The sequence below is a fragment of the Leptodactylus fuscus genome, chromosome 2 (assembly GCF_031893055.1).
Source record: "Leptodactylus fuscus isolate aLepFus1 chromosome 2, aLepFus1.hap2, whole genome shotgun sequence".
Taxonomy (NCBI): domain Eukaryota; kingdom Metazoa; phylum Chordata; class Amphibia; order Anura; family Leptodactylidae; genus Leptodactylus; species Leptodactylus fuscus.
Window position 1 is genome coordinate 250,059,486 of NC_134266.1, and position 17,861 is coordinate 250,077,346.

General features: G+C 43.9%; 1 protein-coding gene across 1 annotated transcript; it reads right to left on the bottom strand.

The window, feature by feature from the left end:
• Nucleotides 1-381: 381 nt before the first annotated feature.
• On the bottom strand, nucleotides 382-15,616 carry SERPINE3 (serpin family E member 3). The gene is made up of 9 exons (XM_075266021.1): nucleotides 15,470-15,616; nucleotides 11,627-11,912; nucleotides 8,013-8,246; nucleotides 7,535-7,732; nucleotides 2,985-3,183; nucleotides 2,801-2,901; nucleotides 2,638-2,724; nucleotides 2,132-2,215; nucleotides 382-475 (listed from the first exon to the last, which is right to left on the bottom strand). The coding sequence occupies exons 1-9, from the start codon at nucleotides 15,545-15,547 to the stop codon at nucleotides 432-434; spliced, it is 1,311 nt and encodes a 436-aa protein (XP_075122122.1). The 5' UTR covers nucleotides 15,548-15,616; the 3' UTR covers nucleotides 382-431.
• Between the last annotated feature and the right edge of the window lie 2,245 nt (nucleotides 15,617-17,861).

Below are 17,861 nucleotides of genomic sequence, written 5' to 3' on the forward strand. Positions count from 1 at the left end.
TTTGGGTGGGCCAGAGCCACGCAGGCTAGGGGCCACAAGTTACTACTTTAGAAAGACCCACACGGCAGAGTTGCCCTTGCAATAGGAATTGGGGGGGGAGAGAGACTAGTGTCACTGGGGGTGACACAGGAATTTGAGAGGGGGGAAGGGTGCGGGGGCCACACAGAAGACGAATTTAGGAGGGGGTAAGGGAGGCCGCCCGGAAGTTGGGTACTTGCGCATATCCAGATGTGTACGCGGGCGCAGGCGGGTCGTCCCCACCGCCCACCCACAGATGAAGTCACTGGCAAATGCTAGTCTCTGATAAAAACTCCTGATACATGTAAAACATATCAATGCTTTATTAAGAAGCATCTATTAAATATAAATGGTTTTGTTATCCAAAAAAGGATAATAAATATAGAAATGCAGATTTATCCAGGACCGCACATTCAATGTAATGGGTTGGTGACTCTTCCAATGAACAGCACCGATCCTACAAATCAATGAAAAAGAGGGGGATTAAATTCGAGGACAAGAAACATGGATAGACATTTAGAAAGCGAGAAGCATATTCTAATTCTTGCATTCCTTTATTCTGCAATAACAGACTATGACCAAAGGATTTGAATTATTTCATTTTATATATTGATAGTGAGATCAAGGCCTAGGGTATAGTAAGGTGTGTGTTTGTTTTTTTGAGAAAAATTTCAGGCAGAAACCCAGTGGACCCCATTATAGTCCTATGGTTCTCGTGGGTAACTGCTTTTTAAAGAGGACCATTCATGTCCTCGGGCACATGCGGTTTTATATACCACTAGAAAGCCGACAGTGCGCTGAATTCAGCTAAATGGGGTCTGGTTACAATACCAAACAAATCTGCTGCACATTGTACGGTATCGAACCTGGTAATAGTGACCACAGCATTCACCCAGTTGATCGGTACGGGTGGCAGGAGTTGTATGACCTGATCTAGTAACTGCTCTTAACCACTTCAGTGCTGGATCAATTTCTGGTTCAGGACCAGACACATTTTCAGGCTTTTTTGTATATGCGGTTTTGAGGGCTATTAATTTATTAAACTAATTATATATATATATATATATATATATAATATATATATATATTCGGGAAAATATAGACAAAATTTAGAGAACGTGTTCTTTTTGTTTTTTGTTTTTCTTCACTTTTTCTTTTTTTTTTTTTTATAGCTCAAAGGTCTGCTAAAAAAAACTTTAAACTTTTTGAAAAAAATTTTTTCCTCTCCATAACAGCAATTTTTATTTCCTATTGTCGTCGGGGTTGGGCTAGAACCTGTGAGGGCATGTTATTAGATTTATTTATTTATTTATTTATTTATTTATTTTTCTTTCTTAGTGTGGCTGATTTCCCCTGTACCTGGGGCTGATGCTTTAGCCCCAGTTGCAGGAGGAGTTCAGACTCCTGCTCATAACTACAGAGCTGATCTGGGTCCTCTAGGACCCATCAGCTCTAAAGGTCAGTTCACACAGTTTTTTGGCAGCGGATTTTGAAGCGTAATCTGCCTCAAAATCCACTGCCAAAGCCAGCTCCCATTGACTTCAATGGGAGCCGCTCGCTTCTTTTTTTCTGCTAGCTAGTAGCGGGAAAAAAGAAGCAAGATGACCCTTCTTGCCATTGCTGAATCAGACGCAGCCTCTGTGGTGTGAGGCTCATTCATTTGGGCCTAATCTGGAGCAGAATGCCACGACAGGATGCCCGTGCACTGCACACGTGTGAACATACCCTATCAGCTTCCGATCCCGGCGGATCATGTGACTGCTGGGTTAGAAGGAAGCCGCATCATGGAGCCTCCCATAAATGTGTATTCAGCGCTCATTAAGCACTGTGTGCACAGTGATCACAAAGGCAAGTACGGTAATAAACCTTCCCTGCCTTCTCTAGAGGAGCAGCCGACTACCGGTTTCTATAGCTGAATGGTTTCATGCAGGTGCTTAAAACTGCAGCGATGTGCCGGTACGTCCTTGCAGAATAACACAACCACTATCCGGATACTCTATATAGATATATCTAGATATATACTATATGGGTGGTCTGGAAGTGGTTAACAGCAAATGATCTACAGCCATGTGATTTACAGATTGTACTAGTAAATTAAATCACCCTACTGTACCTGAGCTGGCTTGTCGTAAGAAAAAGAAAAATGGCCTGTCTGCTTTAAACACAGGCGTGCGGGATCTTTTCAATAGCACCATTGCTGTAAAACACAAATAGGAGTTATTTTGGCATAATTTTGTGATATCGATGCTCTATCCACAATATTTCTATAGGAATCCAATTGGTAGATTGAGATGGAAACAAAGGCAGTAGTGGATTCAAATGGAAGGAAAGTGAGATTCGTCCTTGTATATACATCTTTTTGTTTCAAAAATTCTAACAATTTATTAAAAGTTTATGGTATTTTAGCCTAATGGCAGGGAGAAAGTAAAGGACTACTGTAATTCAATCCTCCTCCTACTATGCCAGTGAAATGGACTGTGCCGCCTACAAGCAAATGAAACGGATAACGCTAGCGGTTTATGACATGGGAAATATTGAGCCCCATGATGATGGGTCCAACATTCTGTGAACAATATGGCGGAATGTTAACACTATACAGTATAACTGATTCTTACCCACCTGTAACTCCTGAGCCTCTTGTGCCGGCTTCTTCCACTTCAATCTCCGCTTTGTGAATTGCTTGAGAAACGTAAAGATTTCTCTGGTCTGAAATTAAACTCAGTTGAGTTGATCCTACAATAACGTATGTAATACTGAAGATACATTGTGTAATAAAATTTACCTGAAATCCCTTTGAAATCTGCTTTCCTTGGATCAAACAAATCTGAGACTCCGAGAGCCGGCAAGGCCGTTCTTAAATCGCTGAGGCTTTCTAATTTAAATCTGTCAGAATAGAAAATTGCTAATTGTGATTTATTTTTTACACAAATTTTTATATTCCCAAATTTGAAAGGTGAAGTTTTTACCTAGGCAAAAAGACGTCCATTTTGATTCTTTTCATAGAGTTGGCCCATATTGTGATACTCTTTGATGTCAGATTAGATTCGATGGAGGACAAGGGTGTGCTCCTGTCTGAAGGCCGTACCACAAACATACTGACTGTGTTCCCAAGATATGGAAGCTCGACTACTGTAAACTTTTCAAGGGTTGGGGTTTCGAATTGACCTGTAAAAGCAATGCACAAAGTGAGGCAACGTTCTGATCCTTAAAATGCATAAAGAATAGAGATGAGCGAACACTGTTTGGAACAGCCGTTCCAAACAGCACGCTCCCATAGAAATGAATGGAAGCTGCTTCCATTCATTTCTATGGGAGCGTGCTGTTCGGATCGGCTGATCCGAACAGTGTTTGCTCATCTCTAATAAAGAAAACTAAACCTAATAGACAAATATACACTCAATAACAAAAAAGGTGCTATTGGCCACAAGATGACCTGTATATATCACAAACTTTGATATGTGATGGCACCTCAGATCATCAATCCCAACAATCTCTCAACTAAGAGGTACACTACCCAAAAGTAACCTCCAAGAGTCATTTTATACAGCAGATGGATCACATTTTACTCCTTTGTACCCCGATCAAGTGTCTAAATCTAACACCTTTAACCATTTACATGTCTGACTGAAACATAACTGCATGTAAAGTTTTGCAGAAATTTTAAATTTCAGGTGGAATATTAATTTATACATTTTTCTTTTAATTATAATAGGGGAAAAATTAGGACTAATGGTAAGGAAGAAATAGGAGGAAGTGCTGTAACATTTTTTCCTCTTATATGGGTCCTGAAGTTGCAGATACAATTGATGAGCTGGTACTTTATAGCAGTGGGAATCGCTAGACGCTGAGGCTGGATACTTCGCGCTAGGCCGATGGTTCTTAGCAGCTACAGGATGCTGTGCTACCCGATAGATTACATGTTACCATAGTAATGTGGCCTAGCGCGAAGTATCCAGCTAATCCAGAGGCCAGCCCCGCGGCCGAGTCCTGGTCCATGGACCGCTGGTGGTTGAGCTCTGTTTTATAGGACCCAATTGTCTCTGCTATATGATCCCTACTATTTAGTCCTCCACTATACCGTCATATAATGGATAGGATTGGAGGTACACACCGCAGAGAGTGTAGGTTTCTACCCCAGCTGGTTTCCAAAACTAATAAACATTTAACCCCCTGACACGGCTGAGGGACTTCTATCAATGGATTTCTCTTAAGACAACATGCTAAGCAGATGACTATTGATTTCACCGACCCCTGGTGTATAATGTTGGCAGATTTCCGTTAGCTGAAGGAGTTTAAGAACTTCATTGATGTAATCTCTGAACACAAATCCATATCCTCAGAAGAGCGACGTTACATGGATGTCACCTTAAGTGACTGTTTATCTAGTGGTCACATTTCAGAGAACACATTCACAAAAAAAAATATTAATTTACATGACTTACATCTAGTATTTTTTGGCAACATTGGGTTACTTGATAGGATTATTAGGACTCTTACATGGGCTGATCGCTAGTGTAAAGGCCATGTTATCAGTCGATGAGAGCAATGCTCATTTCTAAGTTGATCACGTCTTTTATCTTGTATTAAAAACTATTTGCCAACAGCTCATATACCTGCGTACATGCCAAGTGCTGCCGACCGTAATGGAGATAAATGGCTGCATAAAGGATCATAAGGTCTAAACCAGGGGTCTCAAATTTGCGGCCACCCGAACAATTTTGTGCAGCCCGCACAAGCCTAGGGACGCCGGATCCGAGTTGAATACATTGCGAGATGATTATATCCACTAGCCGCTACGTTCCGGCTAGTGGACATATAGACGCAATGTGATGACGTCACATCATCACATCGCGCCTACAGGTCTATTAGTGAAACTGCAGAGCGCGGCGGGGGAGCGTTGGATGGTGAGTATAAGTGTTTTTTTGTGTGTTAAAGAGGACCTTTCACCATTTTTCCCAAAGGCAGTTCTATATACTTCCGGAAAGCTGACAGTGCGCTGAGTTCAGCGCACTGTCGGCTTTCCCGATGTGGGCCCAGTGTGAAGAGCTTACGGTCCGGTACCGTAGCTCTTCTATGGTCAGAAGGGCGTTTCTGACAGTCAGTCAGAGACGTCCTTCTTCAATGCACAGCCAATCGCGCTGTGCTGTGAGAGCCGGGAGCAACGCCCCCTCCATCTGCTCGTAATACTCGTCCATAGACAAGCATTATCAGGGAGGGAGGGGGGAGTTCCTCCCGGCTCTCACAGTAAAGCGCGATTGAGGTGGAATGAAGGGGCTCATGACACTGGGGGCAGACGAAGGGAGGGGGGAGAACGGCATGACACTGGGGCAGAGATGGAGGGACATGAATCTGGGGGCAGAGATGGGGGACATGAATCTGGGGGCAGAGATGGGGGGACATGAATCTGGGGGCAGAGATGGGGGCACATGAATCTGGGGGAAGAGATGGGGGGACATGAATCTGGGGGCAGAGATGGAGGGACATGAATCTGGGGGCAGAGATGGGGGGACATGAATCTGGAGGCAGAGATGGGGGGACATGAATCTGGGGGCAGAGATGGGGGGACATGAATCTGGGGGCAGAGATGGAGGGACATGAATCTGGGGGCAGATGAAGGGTGTATATGTAACTGGGGGAAAGATGGAGGGGGACATATAGTTTACGGGTGACTGTAGGAGGATTATACAGTGTGGGGGCACATGAAAAATGAATGGGCGGGGTCAACATAAAAGTGGGTGGGGCTAAATTTGCCGCGGTGCGGCCCGCTGACTGGCTGGGATCTTGCTCTGCGGCCCACATGCTGAGTTGAGTTTGAGACCCCTGGTCTAAACTGTTGTTTGTATGGCCGATCTTTTCCTGACAATTACCTTAGAGGGATTCTACCATTAAAACTTTTTTTTTTTTTTTTTTTTGTGGATAAGACGTCGGAATAGCCTTTAGAAAGGCTATTCATCTCTTACCTTTAGATGTGGTCTCCGCCGCGCCGTTCCTTAGAAATACCATTTTTTACCGGTATGCAAATGAGTTCTCCCGCAGCGATAGGGGCGGGCCCCAGCGCTCAAACAGCGATGAGGGCGTCTCCACCACTGCCAGAGAAGTGTCTCCAAGCGCCACCTCCTTCTTCATCCGCCGCGTCATCTTCAATGTCTTCCAGTGCAGGTTTTTAACTTCTAGCAGAGCGCGCAGGCGCACAGGTCACAGGAAAATGGCCGCTTGCACAGTACTGTTAGTGGCCATTTTCCCGTGGCCTGTGCCCCTGCACAGTCTGTTCTGCTCTGCTAGGTTACGAGCCTGAGCCAGAAGAAGATATTGAACATGACGTGGCGGATGAAGGAGGCGGCGCTGGAGACACTTCTCTGGCAGCAGTGGGAACGCCCTCGTCGCTGTTTGAGCACTGTGGCCTGCCCCCATCGCTGCAAGAGAAGTCATTTGCATACCGGTAAAAACTGGTATTTCTGAGGAACGGTGAGGCGGAGACCACGTCTAAAGGTAAGAGACGAATAGCCTTTCTAAAGGCTATTCCGACGTCTTATCCACAAAAAAAAAAAGTTTTAATGGTAGAATCCCTTTAATGATCATCTGGACTGGCTGAGATATGGCTATTGTCCAATGAGGGTGTCCCCATCTTAGAATGTTTTGGCCTAATAATGTGTTATAACATTCTGAATAATGGGATTCCTACATCTTGGACCCTACCCGATCTGTAGAACAAAGGGACTGGTTTTCAGCATTTTTCCTTCACATCATGGTGAATGTCATGCAAGATCATACTGTTTGATAGTTCATACATTAATGGGTTATGCCACACATAAGATTTATCTATAGGATAAAACATGACTGTCTGCCTTATGAGACGTCCCTCACATCCGGAGAATGGGGGGTGTTTTACCCTTGTTGTGAATGCAGCAGGGGGCTGTGTTTCGCCTAGCTCTGTTGCTCTCATTGAGCTGAATGGGGCTTAGGGCGCATCTGCAACCACGGACCCCTTTCTCTGTTTTCAGGATCGGTGTTGGTATCCACCACCAATAAGAAATGTATCCTCTACCCTATAGACAAAGGGTAAAACGTGTTCATGGCATAACCAGGTTAACAGCTAATCATGCTAAGTACTGATATTTATGGCCCCCTATCAGCCGAAAATATTTGACACAGTATTTTTGGAAGACTAAGGTCACCATCGGACATTCACGATATTTTCTTGTATGATCGGCAATAGAAATCGGCCAATGGAAATCCAATGCGTAAAGCGCACAATGCGGCGATCTCTATAAACCTCCACCACTATCTTATTGTCCTTTGTATATGCAAGTAACATATATTGAAACTATTTTGGATCTTGACCTAGAAGGGATTAGACGTACATATTAGTGATTGTATAGCTTGATCCTACACACCATTGAAGTCTATATTAATAAAATGATGGAACAGCAGCACATCATGTCCGTCTACTCCATTACTATACGTACTGATTTTCTCCCATGAGATTTCTATACCTGGCTCATCATTCATTCCTTACCGTAGTTTACCTCTGCAGTTTGATGCATCATGGGAACTTTAACCACTGATCCATCCGTACTAATAAACGGCAAAGTCTGTGTTTCGGTAAAAGAGAATTTTGTTTTCCATTTGCTTTTGAAATACATTGTGCTCACAAGCGCGAGCTGCGAAAAACCAGATCCAAAATGGCCCCCAGGCACCAGCATCTCTATTCCACCTGTAAAAACCATTGCATGAAAGTTTTAATTTCATTGCTTCCATTTAGATTGATATACACAAGAGACTGTCTATAAGTAACATGTAATAATAATGGTATGGCTTGAGAGCATTCATTTTGATATTCCATGATGGTCTTCGTAAAATTCCTATTGTTTCTATGCTCAGTGGACCCCAAAGAGATGGGAGCCCAGTTTGCACCCTAAAACTGTACGTAATTGACTATAAAGCCTATAAAAAATTAAACAATATTGGCAATGGACTGCGTAGCATTCACTCACCTCCGGTATTCCTGGTAACCCATTGGTTTATTTGGTTGGCTGTCCTGTTGTATTCAGTGAAGTTAGTCAGCTGGAGGCTGCTGTTTGCCCATTGTATGGCATTCTCTGTAAACTGGGTAGATATCGGTGTCCCATGTTGAAGGAACAAGGCACATGCCAAATGGATGGACGTATCCTGGCTGAAGTTGATCAGTTCCCTGTGCATACTTCTCATAAAGCTTTCCACTGTTTTATCTGTAAATACAAAATGTACGAATGCAAAACCGCAGATAAATAGTAATGGAACGGGGCCCAAATCTATCACTTATTTGCAATGTGCCACTGTGTGGTGCTCTGTTATAGCACTGTATATTAGAGATATTTTCCTCTAGAGGCAATAGGGCAGATTTATTAAAGGGGTTGTCCAGGATAAATTTGATATTTCTAAGCGAAGCTAAACCCCCCTCCTTCTCTCCACCTACCTACTAAATTATTTAGTGTACCAAAAATCTATATTTACCTAGTTTGCCAGGGTGGTCCCCAGGCACATTTCCTGGAAAGTCATCTATGCTCCCCCGCCCCATCATGCGTACCTGTCTTCCAGTCCAGTACTTCTGGGCATGGGATGTCACTTCTTCTGGGTCAGCTTGCACAGTAGCTGGAACAGTAGCTATTGAAGAAGAATAAATGACATCCCATGCCCAGAAGTTCATGGCTTAGTATGATGGGGTCGGGGTTGGAGAGTTAGTTAGGAAGGGCTCGTAATGGGCGGTCTAGCTAGAGAAACAGGGAGGGAGTGTGAGTGAGAAAGAGAGAGAAGGAGCGAGAAAGGGAGGTGATGTGAGTTAGTTCTGCGTAAAGCCCAAGGCATCATGGTAGTTGTAGGAAAGCAGAACAGGAAGATGCCAATGTAAACAAATGCAGAAGATGCCAGGAGCTCCCAGAGAAACCCAGAAATCATTCAAAACACTGCTGAAGGTATTTTGTTTCACTTATTAACCTATTAATAACACTAACAGACCTTTTATTATATATATATATATATATATATATATATATATATATATATATATATACAGTATATATATGTGTTTATTTATCTATTTTTTGCCCAGGAAACCCCTATAAGACTGGTGGGTAGTAGATCAGTCTTAAGCAGCTCCTGCACTGGCATGAGACACTTCTTAATAATTTTGCACAAATTGGAGATGTCCATGTGCCAGAGAATAATACATATGCCAGTGTGGGGGTTGGGTTACATTTCAGGTATTACTTATGTCAGTCTGCAGTCAATGCTGTCTATAAGCTTTTATATTGTGCAAACAGTGTTAGACTGGCTCACCAGAGTACCAAAGGCCCAGACTCTAGGACAATTATGGTCCAGAAGAAGAAACCCAATTTTGATGGATACTATAGTCGACTTTCTAGTGGTTGTTGGAGGATTGACCCAGAATCATTTATCCGGTGGCCCCAATGATCCTCAGTCTGACATGGAGTGTTGGCTTACATTGTTGCAATTCAGAAATTCCTTAAATCATGTAGAATCCTTTGTATTTTGGTTACTTTTCATAGGATCTGTTAGAACATATATGATGAGGACTTCGACTAGACCTCGCCTCATGTGCTGTGGCTCCCGGTTTGGTTCCCTCTCTAGTTTTGCAGACATGTACTATGCATTGGATAAGACCAGGTCTCCGCGCAGTATAATGGCTGCACCTAATCTCAAAATCTTGATTTATTTAAATGAAAATCCTTTAAGTATTTAATTAAAATCAAATACAATCGTTGGAAACTAATTTCCTTCCCTCACGCTGAATGACTCTTTGGAAGTGAAGTTGTTATTATAAATTATTAAAGGATTAAGACAGAAAGAAAGCTGATACACTGCTCGGTCAGTCAGTATTGCTGGCGGTGCTGGTTAGTCCATCCATCATATACTAATCATAAGGATAGGTCATCCTATGGAACAGTCTATGTAGCTACAGAATTTGGGCCAGATTCTGGAGACAATGAGGCAGATTCACCAATAGTGACTATGTTTTAGATAGTGCAACTTCAGACTAGATAGTCTAAAAGAGGACGTTTCATGTCCTCAGGCACATGCTGTTTTATATACCGCTAGAAAACCGAGACTGCACTGAATTCAGAGCACTGTCAGATTTCCCGTTATGTTCCCCCAGGCTGGAGATATTGGTACTGTTATAACGGCACTGATCTCTACCCACTGTCAGAAGGGCGTTCCTGACAGTCTAGCTGGGCTCTGAGGAACAGACAGTACTCGTCCATAGCTCTCTACTGCCAGAGGAGAAGTTCCATATCATCTAGTGATGTCGCTAAACTGAGCCCAGCTAGACTGTCAGGAACTCCTTCTAACAGTGGGGAAATATTGGTAACGGCACCGATATCTCCAGCCCAAGGGCACATAATGGGAAAGCCGACAGTGAGATGAATTCAGCGCAATGTCAGCTTTTTAGCGGTATATAAAACCGCATGTACCCCAGGACATGAAAGGTCCTCTTTCAACTGTGCTAGATTTATCAAGGCGTCTTCTCCTGTTTGTTAAATCTGAGATGTTTTAGATCTGTCTAATGTAACAATACACCACTTGGCTTATATCTCCTTGGTGCATTTTTGGCGCACTGAATCGAGGCTTAGACCATGTCTCTTCTTCCCTAGGTCGTGTCCCTTAGACCACATCCCTTTTTTCACCCATGTTGGAAAAGTGTCAAACACTAGATAAATGTGGTGGACATCATGTAACTCTCACCAGAACTCTGGTGCATTTTGCTTAATAAATCTCCTACCATGACTACAGGAATTTCTGATTTTATCCATGACCTGTTCATTGTAGTTTTTGAACCCTGGATGATATTATACAACTCCACTATCCACATATGACCATACTTTATAATATTCATTTAATGAATCATCACGATGCACATAAGCAAATTCCATCCACACAATGCAGAAAAATATGTGCAGCAAACACTCTGCGATTTCCAAAAACCGTTGCAGTTTTGAAAATCACAGCATGTCAAATATACCTACGGAAATGCCAGTGGTTTCCCTATAAGTATAATGGAAGCAGAAAGTCCACAGAGGAAACTTCTGCAGACTTTCTGTGAAAAGAACTGCAGGAAAAAATGAGATGTGTCGCCGCCACGGCTTTTCCCGCAGCGCTTTTTGCTGCGGTCCACTACATGGGGCCTTAGTCTAATGGGGTTTTCCAGGATAAAAATAATGATGCCATCATCAATATCAGATGTTGCGGATCCTACACATGGCATCCCCACCGATAAACTGTTCTCAGCAGCTGGTATACAGAGAATGGAGCAGGGAGCAGACAGTTCTGTGCTGCAGTGACTCAGTTCTGCCACTAAACAGAGAACAGTGCTGTCTGCTTCCTGCGCCAATCTCTGTGTATCAGCTGAGTACAGCTAATCTAGGGGATGGCAGGTGTCAAACCCCTACACATCTAATATTTAAGATCAAGGTGACTATAGGCGCAGTATTATTAGTGTTATTGTCCGTACCAGCAATCAGATTTTGTCACCGGTTTTGGCACTATATAGATCATTATATTATACAGTATATACAGCACAATGACTGAATTACATTTATGTTATAGGATTTACCATAGACATTGTATCCCAAAGCCTTTTCTATCTGAGCGAAGCTGTTTCCTCGCGCTCCGAACTGCAGCAGCCCCAGAGATGCGGCCACACTGCTGGGAGAGATGACTAGGTTTGTTCTGTTCTCTCTGCTCACTATTGTTTGGTACAACTTCACCGCAAACTCTGTATTCAGCTCGCTTAGTCGCTCATAAAGATGGCAGCGTCCCTGGCAGAGGCAACACGAATAGAGGAGAAACCAGAACAGAACTGGAGGCATGGGGTATGTGTGCACAGCGGGAAGCCAGGCCTGGGGGGGATACAAAAATTCAGGGTTATCTGCATGTATGTGACCAGTGGACAGAATGAAGAGCCCCCCTGACCTGTCCTGCATTGCTTATGTAACCAATCGGTTAACCCTTTTTAGACCAGGCATTTTTTTGTTTGTTTGTTTGTTTCTTCCATATGGCCTTCCACAATCCATAGCTTTTTGTTTTTCCATTACCATTTTGGAATACGTAGAACACACTGGAAGGCTTTTATTAACTATTTTTCCGGGAGGATGGGGGCGGGGAAAGCAATTCTGCTTTTGTTTCTTCAGTTTTAAATTTAGCGCCATTCGCTAAGTGGCATAAATAAAATTTTCCTTGAGTCTCCCTGCCTGTATGCTTACAGCAATACCAAATATCGGGGTTTTTTTAGATACCAATGTACCAATTTTTTTAAAGAAATTATTTTATTTATTTAATTATTATTGTTATTTTATTTAATAAATATTATTATTATTATTATTATTATTATTATTATTATTATTTTGTCGTTGCTTTCTAAGCTATGACTTTTTTTTTATTGGGTTTTTGTTATTTGCAAAATCCGGTATACTCTTCACAGATACAATTTTGGGGTATAAGGGACGTATAGATGATCTTTTATTACATTTTTGGTAGGGATGGATGATTAAAAGAAAATTTTAAAAAATTATACTGATTTTTTTTGGTGTTTTTTTATGCCATTCATTGCATGTTTAGTGTTCAAGTTGTTACATTTCCTGTAGCAATTTTAGAACATAAATTTTAATTAATTTTAATTTAGTAATTATGCTTACTTATATAGCGCCATCATATTCCACTGCACTTTATAGACATTGACAGTCACTATATAGAGCTCACAATATACATTGCCTATCAGTATGTCTTTGTAGAATGGGAGGAAATCCACGCAAACACATGGAGAACATACAAACTCCTTGCAGATGTTGTCCTTGGCGGGATTTGAACCCAGGACTCCAGTGCTGCAAGGCTACAGTGCTAACCACTGAGATCACTTTTTATGGATACATTGAATTCATTTTTTGTCACTTTTTTAAATCTGTAAAGCGGAACAAGTAAGCATAATAAATAAATAATACTTTATGTATTTTATTTATTCAGTTCCACTAGAGGGCATCACAGTGCGATCATTTGATTGCTGATATGATGCTTTGGCATACTCAGGGCACCAAAGCAATATTATCAGAAATGACAGGCAATCCGTGACCTCTGCCATAATGACCGCTGGCTCCTCAATGGAGAAGCAGAGGTAACCTTCTTCTTCTGTAAACTTCTTCGATGACATTGACCACAGCATCTAAGGGGTCAAATAGCTGAGAATGGCATTATTACCAGTCACAGTTGTTAGAGCGGGTACCTGCTGTCAATCATTGCTGGGCGCTTGGGGTCATTACATGGCCACAACTGATGCAACTAGATGTTAAATGGACTTTGTGTGAATTCACTTGTGGAGGTGCTGCATGGAAATTGAACATACATTGCCAGATCTTCCTCCTTATCAAAGTGTAATACTGGGGGCTCCCATCAAGGGGACACAAAGAGACCCTTTTTTATGACAAGCACAGATTGTCCAACACGGAGAACCTGTTTATTACTGTATACCAAAATAATTGAAAATGTTTAATGGACCAAAAACGGAAAATTCAGATTTCAACACCCTAACACCTATAGTGTTTCTCATAGTGATATGCATTTCCTATCAGAGGTCTCCTTTACTCATGTTCTTATGGTCTATATCCCCTGAAATAAGATGTCAGCTCCTGCAAGGAATCATTTTGTATAAAGCAATACCCAGTATTTTAGATGTATGATCCAACAGAGAAAGCAGATGGGATGGAGCGCGCCGTATCGTGATCCATAAGAATCAGACCAAAAGAACTCTCGCTGGGCTCCAATTAGAAATTGGTTCAGAGTTTCAATTATTGACCAACAAAACATCAGATCTCGAGATCATTACATTCTAATATGCGGCTTGTGATGCCGTGTACTGTATAGTGTTTATTTTTGGTTTTCAATAGGGTTTCCAATTAAAGCAAATTATCCCCTATTCAACTCCCAGCATGCATACTTGCTCTGCTGTTCTTGGACCTCTCTTACAAGTGAATGGAGCATGTTGGGAGTTGTAGTGTCACATCAGTTGGAGGGGCGAGGTTGTTGACCCCTGGCATAGGGGATGAATTGCAGATCAGTGGCAGTCCCAAAATTCAGACCTCACTGATCTGGGGATCAGGGACTTATCCCCCATTCAGAATAGAGTGGTGGCCAGGTAGCAAGGACACTGCTCCATTAAAGAGGACCTTTCATAGGTATGGGCACAGGCAGTTTTATATACTGCTGGAAAGCCGACAGTGCGCTGAATTCAGCGCACTGTCTGCTTTCCCGCTCTGTGTCCCGGGTAAAGCGCTATCGGTCCTGGTACCGTAACTCTTTACAGTCAGTCAGATACGTTCTTCTTCACAGCAGTGCCTATCGCGCTGTACAGTGTGAGCGGGGAGGAACGCCCCCTACCCCTGCTCACAGTGCTTGTCCATAGACTAGTATTATCAGGAGGGGCGTTCCTCCCCGCTCACACAGTACAGCGCGATAGGCGCTGCTGTGGAGAAGGACGTACCTGACTGACTGTCAGGAACGCCCTTTTGACTATAAAGAGCCTACGGTACCGGCACCGATAGCTCTTTACCCGGGGAACACATCGGGAAAGCCGACAGTGCGCTGAATTCAGTGCACTGTCGGCTTTCCAGCAATATATAGAACTGCCTGTGCCCCAAACCATGAAAGGTCCTCTTTCATAGGAGCACTAGAGGTAGCTGAGCTCTGTATTTTGACACTCCTATTGCAATGAATGGGAACAGTGAACACAGTATGCATGTTCCCTGACCGCTACTCCATTCCAAACAGGTAGAGAAAATCCATGGTTCTCCTGATCAGGGGGGTCTTAGCAGTCGGACCCTCACTGATCTGCAAGTTATTGCCTATCCTATGAATATACCATAACTTGCTTACATGGGAAAACCCCTTTAATGATGACATTTCATTTTTCACATCTTTTCTCTTTTTATTATATTCTGTATGTTCTACAATGTAAAGCCACATTCACATCATATTTTTTTAGATCGTCCAAAAAAAAATATAGGGGATAACGTACCCACTACTGTAAAGTGAAGAAGAGTATCATAGCCATATTAACAGGTCATTAGTTTGTAGCAGGGTATATATAAACATATACATATATAAAATAACTTCATCCTTCCCACAAAGAAATTCTGCAGCAGCTGTGGCATAGTACAGTAAAGTGCACTACTGCTGCTGAAGAACCTCTTACAGAAAGATCAAGCACTACTTGGCAGTCAGTCCGAGGATCTTCAAGGGTGTCCTGCCTCTTATATAGGAAGAGATGAGAAGCTCCTGTGTAACACCAGCAATCTGCTGAATGTTCTGGTTCTGATATTACAATGTAATATTTATAGAAATTTCATTTAGAGATTCTTCATTGGAACGTTTCATTATATTAATCATGGAAGCCATTGGATCTACTCACCGAGGTTGCTGTTCTCTGCCGTCCTCTGGTTCTGACTCCCTGTGAATCTCCTTCTTCTGGGCACTTTGATGTGTACATGAATAAATCTAAGTCATGAGACGGCAATGAGAGACATATCCAGTGGTCGCAGCCTGGACTGGTGATTTCTGTACCACTCCTGTGGAATTCCTGTGCTCTTGTGGCTCTATATAGTGACAGGCGGAGAGGCAGATCACAGCCAGCAAATCCAGTGTGGGCGCAGTGAGGAGGAAACACCAGGGGACTCAGCGTGAGACTGGGAGATCTCATTACTTTATAGTAGATGTTACCGTGTAATATATTCCAAGCTTAACCTGCATAAACAGGCTCCATTTACAGGGAATGCACCTAAGAAAAATTATTAGAAACAGGGGTGCAACTTGAGAGGGTGCAGATGATGCAGGAACACCCGGACCCTGGAGCCGGAAGGGGCCCCTAAGGTGGTTTGTCCAAATACATACCTCCCAACTTTTGAAGAACCGAAAGTTCATGTCCTCTCCATCTCTGTCCCCAGATTCATGTCCTCTCCATCTCTTCCCCCAGATTCATGTCCCCACATATCTGCCCCCAGATTCATGTCCTCTCCATCTCTGCCCCCAGATTCATGTCCTCTCCATCTCTGCCCCCAGATTCATGTCCCCCATCTTTGCCCCCAGGTTCATGTCCCCCCATCTCTGCCCCCAGATTCATGTCCCCCCATCTCTGCCCCCAGGTTCATGTCCTCTCCATCTCTGCCCCCAGATTCATGTCTCCACATCTCTGCCCCCAGATTCATGTCCCCCCATCTCTGCCCCAGCTTCATGTCCCCCCATCTCTGCCCCCAGATTAATGTCCCCCCATCTCTGCCCCCAGGTTCATGTCCTCTCCATCTCTGCCCCCAGATTCATGTCCCCTCCATCTCTGCCCCCAGTTTCATGTCCCCTCCATCTCTGCCCCCAGATTCATGTCCCCTCCATCTCTGCCCCCAGATTCATGTCCCCCATCTCTTCCCCCAGATTCATGTCTCCACATCTCTGCCCCCAGATTCATGTCCTCTCCATCTCTGCCCCCAGATTAATGTCCCCTCCATCTCTGCCCCCAGATTCATGTCCCCTCCATCTCTGCCCCCAGATTCATGTCCCCTCCATCTCTGCCCCCAGATTCATGTCCCCTCCATCTCTGCCCCCAGATTCATGTCTCCACATCTCTGCTCCCAGATTCATATCCCCCAATCTCTGCCCCAGATTCATGTCCTCTCCATCTCTGCCCCCAGATTCATGCCCCTCCATCTCTGCCCCCAGATTCATGTCCCCTCCATCTCTGCCCCCAGTTTCATGTCCCCTCCATCTCTGCCCCCAGATTCATGTCCCCCATCTCTTCCCCCAGATTCATGTCTCCACATCTCTGCTCCCAGATTCATGTCCCCCAATCTCTGCCCCAGATTCATGTCCTCTCCATCTCTGCCCCCAGATTCATGCCCCTCCATCTCTGCCCCCAGATTCATGTCCCCTCCATCTCTGCCCCCAGTTTCATGTCCCCTCCATCTCTGCCCCCAGATTCATGTCCCCCATCTCTTCCCCCAGATTCATGTCTCCACATCTCTGCCCCCAGATTCATGCCCTCTCCATCTCTGCCCCCAGATTCATGTCCCCTCCATCTCTGCCCCCAGATTCATGTCCCCTCCATCTCTGCCCCCAGATTCATGTCTCCACATCTCTGCTCCCAGATTCATGTCCCCCCATCTCTGCCCCCAGATTCATGTCTCCACATCTCTGCTCCCAGATTCATGTCCTCTCCATCTCTGCCCCCGGATTCATGTCCTCTCCATCTCTGCCCCTGGATTCATGTCCTCTCCATCTCTTCCCCCAGATTCATGTCTCCACATCTCTGCCCCCAGATTCATGTCCCTCCATCTCTGCCCCCAGATTCATGTCCCCACATCTCTGCCCCCAGTGTCATGCCGTCCTCTCCTTCATCTGCCCCCAGTTTCACATTCCACCTCAGTGTACACATTACACTTACCTTCTCCTCTGAACTGTGTCAGCTCCTTGCTTTAGCCGCGTATGTGTTCAACTCAGATCTGCATCCTCTGGACGCAGATCTGAGTTGAAATCGGGAAATACCTCCCTCCAACCGGGACCGTGGGACACGTCACCGAAATCGTGAATGTCCCGCGGAAATCGGGACGGTTGGGAGGTATGCAAATATGATATATTATAGCTGGGGGCCTGGTTTTGTATCAGAGACCAGGAACCTCATGTTACACCTTTCATTATAATGGTGTGATTATTTTCAGCAAAACCAATATTTGGCTAAAGCCAACTGTACTTGTATTCCATAACCCTTCAAATATTAATGCCCGTGCATAGGCAAGACCATCAGGAGCAGAACTGGT

What these genes read in the sequence shown, in the direction of transcription:
- SERPINE3 (XM_075266021.1), bottom strand. Translation starts at nt 15,547, where the DNA reads ATGTACACATCAAAGTGCCCAGAAGAAGGAGATTCACAGGGAGTCAGA. An exon ending in GGTTACCAGGAATACCGGAG is followed by an intron (nt 7,733 to 8,012) that starts GTGAGTGAATGC and finishes TGGTTTTTACAG; the next exon opens with GTGGAATAGAGATGCTGGTG. An exon ending in ATGGACGTCTTTTTGCCTAG is followed by an intron (nt 2,902 to 2,984) that starts GTAAAAACTTCA and finishes CTATTCTGACAG; the next exon opens with ATTTAAATTAGAAAGCCTCA.